A 14,358-nucleotide genomic window follows, 5' to 3' on the forward strand; every position below is an offset into this window, starting at 1 on the left:
CTTATTTTTTATTATTAGATGGATTTGTCTTCTTTGCATTGACTCTCTTGGAAGGTTGAATAATGGAGAATTGGAAGAGACATAATTGTCTACCTGGTCCAATTCATATAGAAGCCCCACAATAACATATCTGGCAATTAATTGCCCAATCTCATCTTTAAGAGATTAAAAAAAAGGAGAGGACAATGTACTCTATCTCCTCCCAGAGAAGCTCATTCCACGTCTGGACAATTCTACTTCTAGAAAGTTTTATGTGATATTAAACTTAAAATGGCCTTTTTGCATTGCTCATGGTTCTGTTCTATATTGCCAAACAGAACAAATCTAATTTCTCCTTCATGTGACAGTCCTTCAAATATTGAAAAGAGCTACTGTATTTCTCATATATCTTCTCTTATCTAGGCTACACATGCCTAGTTCCTTTAATTGATCCTCATATGCCATGAACTTCCATATCATGATTACTCTCCTCAGTACAGCATCTGACTTATAAATATCCTGCTTTAATTCTGGCATCCAGAGGTAAGCACAATATTCCACATGATGACTGTCAATATCAGAGTGCAATGGCCCATGTAATTTGCCAAAATGTGGCAATTTATTAGGTGTTGGGGAGGTAAAGGAAAGGGAAGAGTTGAGGATGACTAAGGTTGCAAACCTATGCAACCAGAATAAAGATGGTGTCCTCCACAGACATAAAAATGTTAGAATTAAGGGTGCATTTACAAGGGGGCAGGGAGATTACAAGTTCTGTTTTGAACATATTTGAGATACCAAAGGTATCTGCAATAGCAATGTATTTCTAGGAGTAAATGTTAAATAAGCAGTCGCATATATGGTACTAAAACTCAGGAGTGAGACTATTTCTAGATATATAGATTTAGGATTTATCTGCATAGAGATGATGATTATTTTATATTCATAGAGAGACGGTGAGTGAGACAAGAGAGAGAATCTAAATTTCACAAAAAAAGGCAGACTGATTTGAAGCAAGAGAAAATATTCATCAGACATTAAAGGGGGCATTTGATTTTACGGGTTTCTAGAAGGAAAATGAATGAAGTAGTGAAATTTGAAAAAAAATCTTAAAAAGCAGCTTCACAAATTAATGCCACTGAACTTAAGTGAATAAATCATGTCGGGTGGTTATATGGTGGAGTAAGGAAGATCCATTGTCATACTCTTAAATGAACTTGCAAAGGAAAGATTAAAAAAAAGTCAGATAGACACAGACTAACAGTAAAACATGCAGACACAGAAACAATGAAAGAGGTAAAAAATAGAGACAGAGAATGTATTAAGGAAAGTAAATTCAAAGAACTATTGATTCACCTGGGCAATGGAAAGGGGAAAGTTGCTGAATAGCCTAGGGATCAGTCCAGCATAAGCAAAACAAAGTGCTGATTTAAAAGAGGAAGAGGGAAACCCCAAATTAACAATTATAATTTAAATCTGATTGGATTGTTACCCCCAAAAAGATAAAGGTGAAGGAGCAATAAATTAAAATAAAAAGCCCAACAATTTTCTGCATACAAGAAGCATTTTGAAAATATACAGGGATATAAACACTAAAAACAAGGGGACATACCTAGTCATCTGAGTTGTTGTTTGTTTTTTTTTTTTTGGAAAGCTAGACAAACTGCAAAAGAAATTTATAAGAACATAAAAGTACTAGGATAAATTAATATTCCTCTCTGAATTACTTTTATCCAAAAGAAAAATAAATAACATATAAAACAGATTGAATTGTTGAATAAAGTAAATGTAACTTATGACAACCTCTGAATGGAAATATTGAAGAATCCATAGTCCTTAGTGCCCAAAGGTACCTTTAAAAATTTACATATGCAAGGACAAAAAAGTAGTAATAAAAAACGAAATAAAAATGCAAAAAAACCCCCACATAAAGATGGCTATAAAGTATTCAAATTAGCAAACTTAGAACAAGTGCAAAAAATTAGAAATCTTAACATCTAGAGGAAAATGAAGAAAGTTGAAAGATTATAAAACTGCTAAATAAAACAAAGAGTAGATTTACTGTAAAAAACCTTAAAAATGACAGACTAATACCTAGCTTGATTAGGAAGAAGACAAAAATGCACCAAATTACAAAAAATAAAAAAAAAGGAGTAGGTCAATTTATATCAGAGAGAATATTTTGAGATATCTCAGAAACTACTGTAAATATTGATATGCCTGAAAATCTGAGAATGTAAATCAGTGTAACAAGCTAGATAAGCAAAAACCAAAAATTGTTTTTTTTCAAAACTTATTGTCCAAACTTTTATAAATCTGAGAACAAAAATTATTTTTGTGAGAAAGACTCCATTTTTTGACAAGAAGTTCAGGAACCTGGAAAAAAAGCAGCAGCTTACATGATATATCACAGTAAATTCCAAATACTTACATGACCTGAATATAAAATAATCATATCATAATAGAATTACGGAAGGAGGTACCTTTCAGAACTAAGAGGAAAATTGTTAATGAAACAAGAATAGAGGACAACTAGGATAATGATAGAACAGGAGCCAATTTTTTTAAAATGAAAGAATAGGGGATTTTAAACATAGAGAATGGGAAAAGTTGGAACATGAAAACAAGCTTTGAATATTTAAAATACTGTAGTATCCAGGAACTAGAGAAGGAAATGGTAAACCACTATAGTATCTTTGCCAAGAAAACCCCTTGGGCAGTATAGAGCAGGGAGTCATTAAGCGTCAAGCATGACTGAACAACTGAACAACAACAATGTATAGGAAGGATTAGACTTCTCTTGCTTTGCTACAGAAGGTAGAACTGAGAACAAGTGACATAAGTGTTAAGGTTTCCTATTTAATCTAATGCAAGAAAAACAACAACAACAATTAAAACTATTCAAAACTGATTTGAATACCTTGGACTATAGTGGTTGCATCCTCATTGGAGGAACAAACATTGGATGACCATATATTGGGGGTATCATAGAAAGGATTCTTGGTCATTTACCACTTGAAACTTATGGTTTCTAAAGTCCTTTTTAAGGTTTTTTTATTCAATAACCTATTTCATTTAATACTAAGGCTAGTCTGGATGCTAGAGTACCATTCCTAAGGTAAAATAAGGATAATTGCCTATGAGGATTTGCCAGACAATTTTGTTGCTGTTGTTATTGTTAAATGCCATTCTGGGGATTGAAAAAGTATCTATACTTCAGTTTCCAATCTGGGGAGAGCTGAAAGGCAAGTGATATATTGGGGGAATGAAACATAATCATTTTTACATTAGTATATTGCACAGGGTATTTTCTACCTGCCATTTTTTAAAACCTAAAATCCACTGCAGGACAGAACACAAAACTTTGTGTCTATGAAAGAAAGCATTTTGTTTTCTGACATTTTTGTGATAATTTATTTTGCCAGAATAGACATATCTCACTGCCTTCAACTCATCCTTAGTCACCATTCAAACTACTTTCACACCACCCCACCTCCCATTTGTTCTGTTATCTGTTGGAAGCCCTGATCAAACTTCTCATTAGTTTAAAGCTATTTCTTGCCTTATCATTCCTTCTCTAACGGACAGCAAATGAAGATTTCTGAGATATCACTGTATACCTTACTACTCTTTGCCATAAAAATCTCACATTCCCTCATTCTTCTCCTCATATTGCCCAGTGATCATTCCAAAATATGCAAATACCACCTTCTCTCTGTTTCTGGCCATTTTAAGTCCATGAGCATTATATCACCCACTCTAAATTAGCTGTCCCTTATGTATTAAACAAATATTGTTGCATAGTGGAAAGATAAATAAAATTGGAATGTAAAAGACCTTTATTCAAATACTACCTATGTAATTTATTTGCTGCCTTTCTTGCTGTTCTTTATATATGACAATCCATTTTTTGATTATGCCTTTGCATAGGACAACCCGATACTTAGAAAGGATGTTCTTTTCACTTCAGCTTATTATCAATGGACTGGAAAATGTTTAGTGACTATCTTTTCCCCCAAAAAATGTATCTGCAGTCCACTTTTAAGTTTAATCTGCATTATTGAAATTTTCTCCAATATTTCTAAATTTTAGCATAGACAATTAAAGAAAATGCATACCAAGCCAGAATATCATGCCAATTTGTTGATTTCTGAGGAGTTAATGCTCACAATGAAAATTCAACAATTTGCTCTTTGGAGCTGGTTCAAGAATGCTCCAGCATGATTTATTTTATACTCTTTGATTTCCTTCAAACTCTGCCTCCTGTAGAAGAAAGTCTTTCCTAGTCTCCCTTGCTATTGTCTCCCTCCTCCAATTTACTTCATATTTATTCTACATCCACTAATATAATACAAGATGTATCTCCTAATAGAGGCAGTTAAGTGGTACAGTGAATAGAGCATTGGGCCTAGAATCAGGAAGATGTGGATTCAACTTGAACCATAGAAACTTACTTGGTTTCAGTAAGTCTTTCTGTGCCTCAATTACTTCAACAGTAAAATGATGATAATAATAGAATCTATTCACAGGGTTGTGGTGAGGATCAAATTACATAATATTTGTAAAGTGCCTAACACAGTGTTTGGAACATAGTAGGCACTAAATACATGCATTTTTCTCTTTCTTCCTTTCTTCCATCCAATAGCATGAGAGCTCCTTAGAGAAGGGACCATTTTATTTTATTTTTCTATATTCATCATCTGGTAAAGTGCACATAGTAGGTATGCATTTTGAATGCTTGATTCATCTATTTCACAATCTCAGGCTAATCATTAAAACTCTTTGAGTCTTATTTTCTGGCTCTAAAATAGAAAATACTTTAAGAACTCACCTCATCATATAGTTGTAATAGTCAAATGGAATCATACATATAAGGAACTTGGTATATCATGAAGTAGGATATAAATGAAAATAATTGGTTTGTACAGGGTCAAACATGGTAACTATGTGCTAGGGTTTAAACCACAGTGTCTATTCACTCAAACCCCATTCTTTCAATTATACCATACTATCCAGAAGTTGTAAGTATCTAATTTACATGCTGCTGTTATTTTCTAGCTTCTGCCATAATGACGTTTGATGATTTAACCCCTATTGAGATATATCCAATTAATTTAAAGTTTTTAATATATAATCATAACATTTCAAAAAATGAAGTCTGTTACTTGTTGATTATGTTGCTGATTCATTCTCCAAACATTCAAGTTAAAAACACAGTGGTGAAAACAAATTAAATGGTTCCTACTTTATTTTTTTTCATTTTCCAATGATCAACTCACCTCTCTCTCCCATCAACTCTTTAGAATTGTCCTGTAGATAAAACAGTATGATTAATCAATACAGATTGAAACACTAGACATATACAACAATGAATAGGCTGAAAAGAGGAGGGAACTAATTTTCACTGTTAGTTTTCTGAAATTAACATGATTTCCTGCATTGAACATGCCATAAAAGAAGAGGGACCAAGCTCTCAGGGAATAATGCTTCCTTAAGCTTCATGTGTACTCCAGACAGAAGTTCTACAGACAGCCGGGTGTATTGAGTCAGGCTCAAAGTCAGCTAGGTGAGATGTGCTTTACTCTATATGCAGAACTTTCTAAGGCCTAATACTCTTAGCACCTGAAAGAAAAAGCCTATTATCCTTGAATTCATATAGTACAATTGATAATGTGGTGAGTTTCCCAGCTATGTTTAAAATTTCTTTACTCTGTTTCTCTAAAGAGCTGAGGTGTCCGTCCATACCTTAGAAACTTATCAGATAAGGAGTCTAGTTAAAGAGTAGCCATTTTTTGGACTTTTCTTCAGCAGCTTTTGCAGCCAGCAAGCATTAATGCAGACAGGGTGTGGCCTGCTTTACCAGAGTTAAGTAATTAAATCAAAGCCAAAAGCTGTTCTTAATTCAGTGTAGTTCAATGGTTAGATATTTTTTAAAATATTTTTTTCTTTGAAACTTTACAAATAGTTCCTGATTTTAAACTAGTCTACTACAAAAGATTTCAAAAATAGCAATATATAACAGATCAAAATCTTAGACACTAGATGCTTTCAGATCATTCCCCTCTCTGCTTAGCAGAAACCTCCATGAGGAGAGGGGCTCAGCCACATAGCAGAAGCTGCTACATGGAAAGGGGGAGGGGACAGTTAGAACATCTAATGCCCTCCATTTTGATTCAAGGCCCCTGTAAGCACTTTGGAAATTAAAAGAATCCATCAGACTCACCCTTCTCATGCTCTTACAGCAATTAACCTTGTAAGTAGGAACTTTCCAGACACACAATCATGGCAATTGATAGACACATAAATGCACATAAGAAAAGATATCAAACTGCCAGTATGGTAGGAGCTGATATGGCTTAAGGACATGAGGGCTTTCTAGCACAAAATGAGTCCATTTGTTTGTTTGTTTGCTTGTTTTTCCCAGTTTCCAATTTCCAAGGTCAAATTTAACTCAACTCTTCAGAATGTACCCAAGGAGGAATCCCTCAGAATATTCTCTCTAAGGCTGTTAGTCCAATTAGTGAAGCCAAAGAAGAATTCCCTTGAATATTCTTTCTGAACCAAAAGAGAGGTATTTACCTGTGGGTTTTGTGTGGTAAGAGGAAAGAGGAATTTCCCATGCCCTACATTTGGTGCCAAAATTTGTGTCATAGGGAAATTGGTGGTGGGGGTCCTTAGGTATTCTTGTGTCAAGAATTACAATCTCCTGATTAGAGATAAAAGAACAGTTTTATTCAGTTCAAGGGAACATGTCTGGGAGGAAAGTTTAGAACTTTTCCCTCTTCTAACCAGACTGGGACCAACTATTTTATAGGTAGTAGATGGTGTGATAACCCAAGGGTAGAATGTCCCTTATTAGGAATGGGTTGGGAGAAGTCAGGTGAGGGGCAGTTGTACTGATTTCTGCAGCTATCTCTGGCACCATTCAGAAAGCAGCCACACCTAATGGGCTTATCTCCCTTACTTCTCAAGGAATGCCTGTCCTTTAATTTAGCTGGCCAATTTAAACTGTAATAGTCCCAACCCCATAACAAACCCATGCCCTATTACTTTACTTACATTTTATACCAATTTTATGTATGTTGACTATACTCCTTTTTACTTTTATATAATTTAATTTTTATTCTTATCTTCTATTTTTCCCTCATTGTATCCACTGATAATGATAAGGTTTTTATAAATTCTGTTCTAAGCCCTTTTCTCCATATAAATGTTTCCTCAAGAATTTTAATATGGTTCCTTATTTCTTCTGTCATTTCTTTCAGTAAACATCTAATCTCATAGTTCTTATGAGTAATCCATTTTTTTCTGGCATTCTATTGGTAATTTTTGCCAATTTTCTTATTTTAGTATTTTAATTTGCATCATTGATGTACATTCTTAAATGACTTGAACTTTCATTCTCTCATAAGTGAATGAGTTTTCCCTGGCTTCTTCCAAAAGTAGTTCGTTGATAATGAATTTCTTGAACTTAGTATCTGCTTATTTATTTCTTCATTCTTTCTTTTTCCAATGTGATTTATCTCATGAAGCAATTTTAAAAAAACTTTTATCTTTTTTGTTTGTTTGTAATACATTATTTTTTTTTCATTTATTGATGTTTCAAAGTGACAAAGGGAACTTAGCTTCAGCAACAAAAGTGTACTCAGCCATCTTGCGATTAGTTACTGCCAGTGATTGAAAATTTCATATTTAAAATAGATCAAGTTAAGACCCCAGTTAGTGGGACTTCCTCACTATACTACATCATCACGAAACCTATAAATTAAAGGAGCTATTTTTCAATATAAACACAGCACATAAGAACTCTTACTAACAGAAAATACAGGAAATTGAAGGTCAACAATATATTTACAACTATTCCAACACTGCTTATTTTGTAGAGGTTTGCTCTGCCTACCTGCCTGTGGATTCAATGATGTGGAGTGTAAGTTCTACAATCAGAAGCAATGCATTTGGTGTGCAAACCTTTCCAAATTTATGTAAAAGAAATCCCACCACTGTCATAGTGATTTGCATTGTCTGCAGCAGGTACTTTTTATGACTGCTATACAATAAAACCTCAGGGTTTAATTATATCCAAAATTCCTCTGAAAAGATTTGAAAGAATATTCAAAAATGGTCATAGAGAGATAGAAATCAACTCATGTTGTGTTACATCAATAATACAACATTGATAATCATTCTCAATAGAAAGACATCTTCCGTGGTTCCTCACTTCAATTAAAGTTACCACAGTTATTGAAACCACCACACGTTTTTCAGCATAATAATAACAGTACATTGCATATCGCTGGGAGCTGTGTTCTCAATGTGAAGTATCACTTTGTCATACAAAACGTTTCATTCATTCTATTAGAAGGTTGCAACAAGACAGTAGAAGAAATTTAATATCTGCCTTAAAAAGTTCAGTTGAAGAAATGTAAATGTTTAGCCCCCAAAAGAGAGGACTCAAGTAGGAGATAATAGCTATTTTCAAAAATATGAGGGCTGGGGGCAGCTAGGTGGTGCAGTTGATAGAGCACCAGCCCTGGAGTCAGGAGGACCTGAGTTCAAGTTCGGCCTCAGACACTTGACACTTACTAACTAGCTGTGTGACCCTGGGCAAGTCACTTAATCCCAATTGCCTCACCAATATATTTATATATATATGGGCCATCATGTTGTAAGGACACTAATCATGTCAACCATGCCAATGACCCAAGGTCTGTTCTGCTCTAATTATGTCAATTGTAGGGTAGTATACACACACACACACACACACACACACACACACACACACACACAAACACACATAAAGAATAATGAGATACCAAAAAAGAAGGGCTATCCATGCCAGTGTGGATTGGTAGATATCTGTGACAGGATTTATACATAGATCTTGACTCCAAACTCAGCACTGTATCTACTGCAACATCTAACTGCCTGATTTAAAAAAAAAAAAATCTTCAGGGTGTTCTGTGAAAAACTGAGAATTTAAGAGGGAACTAATGTCTTTTGATCTGGACCTAGTAATAATACCAACTTAGTAGTATATTAGAATTTTAAATTTTGACACAATTTGGGGAGAAATGAAAATGATTTTAGTGATCCAGGCAAAAAAGTTTCAAGAAATTAGACATATTTAATGGGATATAGTCATTAAATTGTTCCAATAATATGATGGTAAAATGAGGAAAGATAAAGATCACTTTAATTTTGATATCTATTTGTTTTTGTACAACATTCATTTCCAAATGTGTTCCTCTACACCTCCCTACTGAGAAACTTCCCCCTATGACAAGGATTTGAAAATAAATAGAAAAACAAACAACAGTTCTCTAAAATCAGCCCACCCATTATCAACATCTGACAGTATATACAAGAGTCCATACCCATAGTCCCTCATCTCTGTAATGAAATGAGAATGCACATTTTGCTCCATCCCATCTTCTTATACTTTTTCCTATTTGTTTCCACCTGTTTTTTTTTAATAATAAATACAAAGGTGGGAGAAGAGGAAGTTTGTCTGTCACCTGTGTTCTTATTGAAACAGCCTCTTTCCTCTTTGTTGTAGCTCTTCTCTTCAGCTTACCTACCCCTGACCTAAGATTTTTCTTTCTCCCTTGCCTTTTATTCTTCCTTTAACACTTGAGTTTTGCTTTTTTTTTACTTATGAATATTTTCTTACCAATCCTACCCTATTTCTTATACCCCTCTCTCTTCTTTCTTCATCCCTATCCCTTCTCATTTCCTTTTTGAGTTTTGTCTATATTTCTATACTGAAGTCAACATACATAGACTACATATGTAGAGGGTAAGGTGCAAAAGGAAAGCAGGAAAGATGAGTGTAATTATGTTAGATTTTCCTGTATCTGATCCAGATGAAAGCAATGTTCTTGGATGTCTATTCTCCCTACCCTTCCTCCAAGGCTATATTGGTTTCATCTTGGTCTTATCATTCACTTGTTTGTCATGTCCAACTTTTCATGATCCCAGTGAGGGTTTTCTTGGCTAAGATATTGAGTGGTTTCCCATTATCTTCTCCAGCTCATTTTACAAATGAGGAAATAGAGGCAAACAGGATTAACTGACTTGCACTGTCCTAGCTAGTAAGTATCTGAAGGCAGATCTGTACTTGGTAACTTGATGACTCCGGGCCTGACACTCTATCCACTCTACCATCTAGCTGCCCTAGTTTCATCTTATGCAATTCTATTATGGAATAGAAATTTTCTTCTCCTTCCTCCTTTATTCCCAGTATAATCCCCTGTAGCTCCCATTTGTGTCTTCTCTTGTGTCTACCTATTAAAATTTACAGAATTAAATAGTTACCTTTCCCAACTCTTCTCTGGGAGCAAACTCAGTTACTGTAATTACACACAGCATCCAGCTTCCTTCATTGTTGTTGTTGTTGTTTTCTTTGTTTACTGTGTTAATTCTTGCATATATTAGTTTTCTTGGTTCTGCCTCCTTTGCTCTGCATTCATTCATATAAGTTATCCCATGACTCCCTAGCTTCCTATTCATTGTTTCTTATGGCACAGTAACCTTCCATTATATTTATTGCCACAATTTGTTTTTTAATGTAAGTTTTTTTCTTTCAGTGTATTTTTAATAGTGTATCACTTTAGTCTTCATTCTTTTCCAAGCTGTACTGCTGACTCATTGCCACAGAACTTTGTCTACCATGCCATAGAAATATCTTTAACTTAGTAGAATAACCTAGCCATGAACTTCACATATATGAAGCACTGTCCCCAACTGTGGCCTCTCTTTCCTAATAACAAAGTTAAAGCTCCTACACTCAAAGCTTCCATATATATATATATATATATATATATATATATATATATATATATAATATGTGTGTATGTATGTATGCATGTATGTTTATATGTATGTGTGTATATATGCACATGTATATATGTATATATGCATATGTATATGTGTGTATGTATGTGTGTGCATGTGTATATATATGTGTATGTATATATATATATACACACACACATACATATATGAATTGGTCTCAGGCCATGGAAGCACTCAAAAAGGACTTTAAAGAGAAAGTAAGCTCTTCAATTGTCTGCAAAGTCCTCCATTCTTCTTCAGAAGCTAAGGACATGATGGTGTGAATCCTCACGTCATCTGGTGACTAGCACCACTACAAACAAACAAATCTTTACTCATCTATCTCCTGAAATGGCCATCTCCAAACTTGCTTGCATCTACTCTGCTCTCATTCTTCAAGATGATGAGGTTACAGTCATGGAGGATAAAATTAATGCCCTCTTTAAAACAGCAGGTGTAAATTTTGAACCATTCTGGCCTGGATTATTTGCAAAGGCCCTGAACAATGTAAACATTGCAAGTCTCATCTTCAAGGTAGGAGTTGGTGGACCTGCCCCAGCAGCTGGTGGTGCTTCTCCTGCTGAAGGTGCTGTTCCTGCCAGCACAACTTCCCCAGCTGAGGAGAAGAAGAAAGAGGAAGCAAAAAATGAAGAATCCAAGGAGTCTGATGATGACATGGACTTTGGTCTGTTTGACTAAATATATATATATATATATATATATAAAACATTAAATAAAAAGCTTAATTCAACTGAAAAGAAAGAGAGCATGTTAAGAGAGATAGAGGGAAGATTCAGAGAGGTAGAGGAAAAAATGGAAAGAGAAATAAAAACAATAAAGGAAAGTCATGAGAAAAAAGTTAACAGCTTGAAAAGCCAAATGGTAAAGGAGATACAAAAGCTCTCCAGAGAAAAGAATTGCCTAAGAATTAGGATTGAACAAATGGAAGCTAGTGACTTTATGAGAATCTAAGACACAATAATTCAAATCCAAATGAATTTTAAAAAAATTATATATATATATATACACACACACACACACACACACACACACACACACACACACATATATATATATATATATATGGTAATATGTAATACCTCTTTGGAAAAATAGCTGACCTGGAAAATAGATACAGGAGAGATAAGTTGAAAATCATTGGACTACCTGAAAACCATGATTAAAAAAAGAGCCTAGACATCAACTTCCAAGAAATTGTCAGGGAAATTTGCCTTGATATTCTAGAAGCAGAAGGTAGAAGAGAAATTGAAAGAATCCTCTGATCACCTCCAGAAAGAGATCCCAAAAGCAAAACTTCCAGGAATATTATACCTAATTTTAGAGATCCCAGGTCAATGAGAAAATATAGAAAGCAGCTAGAAAAAAGGAATTCAAGTAGCCACAGTCAGGATAATGCAATATCTAGAACCATCTACATTAAAGGTCCAGGGCTGGTGCTTTGTCCACTGTGTCACCTTGCTGACCCATGATGAAATCTTTAAAATAATGTTATAGGGCAAGAGGAATGCACCAGAAGAAAGTGAAGGGAGAGATGTTGGGGTATAAAGTAGATCACATAAAAGAAATAAGAAAAAAACATGGAGTGGAGGGAAAGATGGGGAAGGAGCAGGGGAGTGAATGAGCCTTACTTTCATCAGAATTGGCTCAAAGGGGGAATAACATAAATACTCAAGTGGATATAATAATATATTTTTCCCTGAAGAAAAGTGTGAGGGGAAGGGGAAAAGTGGGGGAGAGGTGAAGGAAGGGAGGGCAGATAGGGGGAGGAGGCAATAAAAAGCAAAACAATTTTCAGGAGGGTTAGGGTGAAAGAAGAGAGAAAATGGAGTAAATATCAAGGGGAGGGAATAGGATGAAGGGTAAAACTGTTAGCAATAGTGAAACTGTGAAAGAAATGATAAGCAGGATATTATCAGAAGGATGTATGAAAAATGCAAACCAACAACAGAGAAAAAACTGATGGTATTTGAATACAAATTGTAGTATAATATTATTTGTTAGTTCCTATTTCTAAAGTTATTGTGTCTATTTTCTTTCACAACTTGACTAATGAATGTGAAGATGTTTGGCATAACTTCACATGTATGACTTATATTGAATTGTTTGATTCCTTAGGGAGGAGGATTGAGGAGGGAGGGAGGAAGAAAATGTAGAACACAAAATTTTAAAAAATCAATGTGGGGTCAGCTAGGTGGTGCAGTGGATAGAGCACCAGCCCTGGAGTCAAGAGGACCTGAGTTCAAATCCAGCTTCAGACACTTAACACTTACTATCTGTGTGACCCTAGGCAAGTCATTTAACCCTAATTGCCTCACCAAAAAAAAAAATCAATGTGAAAATTTTCTTTTTCTTTTTTACATGTAACTTGGGGCAAAATTCTAAATAAGTAAATAAATTTAAATTCTAAAAAAAAAAAGAATGTAAATTCCTTAATATCTATGAATTTTTGAGAATGAGTCATTACCCAGTTGAGAAATGGTCAAAGTGTATGAACAAGCAGTTTTTCAATTAAGAAATTAAAACATTTTATGTCATAGGAAAATGCTCTAAACCATTATTGAATAAAGAATTGCAGATTAAAACAACCTTGAGATATCCTTCTACAAGTTCCAGAGTGACTAAAGTGATAGAGTGGAAAAGTGACAAATATTGTAGAGGATATGGAAAAATTGGGACACTGATTCATTGCTGGTGGAATTGTGAACTTATCCAATCATTTTGCAGAGTAATCTAGAATTATGCCCAAGTAGTTATTAAACAACCTATAGACTTTATTTGTTTGTTTGGTTTTTTGTGGGGCAATGAGGATTAAGTGACTTACCCAAGGTCACACAGCAAGTAAGTGTCAAGTGGCCAGATTTGAACTCAAGTTGTCCTGAATCCAGGGCTGGTGCTTTATTCACTATGCCACCTAGCTGCCTCCTACCTATAGGCTTTGACCCAGAAATACTACTACTTGGTCTATTTCCAAAGATGATTAGGGGAAAAGGAAAATAACCTATTTGTTCTAGGATATTAATAGTAGCCCTTTGTGGTGGCAAAAAAACTGAAAATTACAGAGATGCCCATTACTTGGAGACTGGCTGAACAAGTTGTGGTATATGATTGTGATGACATACTATTCTACTATAAGAAATGATGAGCTTGATGATTTTAGGAAACCATGCGAAGACGCATTAAATAATGAAGCGTGAAATGAGCAGAACCAGGAGAACATTATATACAATAATGGCAATATTATTTTTTGTTTGTTTTTTTGGTTGGGCAATGAGGGTTAAGTGACTTGCCCAAGGTCACACAGCTAGTAAGTGTCAAGTGTCTGAGGCTGTATTTGAACTCAGGTACTCCTGAATCCAGGGCCAGTGCTCTATCCACTGCACCACCTAGCTGGCCCCTAGCAATATTATTTTAAGAATGTATTTGAACCGAAGGGGGCGGGGCCATGATAGCAGAGGAAAGACATTAAATATACAGAGCTTCTGACATAATTACTCCCCAAACAGCAATAAAACAAGGCCTGGAGTGGCA

General features: G+C 34.9%; 1 protein-coding gene across 1 annotated transcript; it reads left to right on the plus strand.

The window, feature by feature from the left end:
- The first annotated feature begins 11,160 nt into the window (after positions 1-11,160).
- Positions 11,161-11,508, plus strand: LOC122747504 (60S acidic ribosomal protein P1-like). The gene has a single exon (XM_043993479.1). It carries the CDS (start codon positions 11,161-11,163, stop codon positions 11,506-11,508), a length of 348 nt encoding a protein of 115 aa, XP_043849414.1.
- Positions 11,509-14,358: the final 2,850 nt, after the last annotated feature.

The sequence above is a fragment of the Dromiciops gliroides genome, chromosome 3 (genome assembly GCF_019393635.1).
Source record: "Dromiciops gliroides isolate mDroGli1 chromosome 3, mDroGli1.pri, whole genome shotgun sequence".
Taxonomy (NCBI): Eukaryota; Metazoa; Chordata; class Mammalia; order Microbiotheria; family Microbiotheriidae; genus Dromiciops; species Dromiciops gliroides.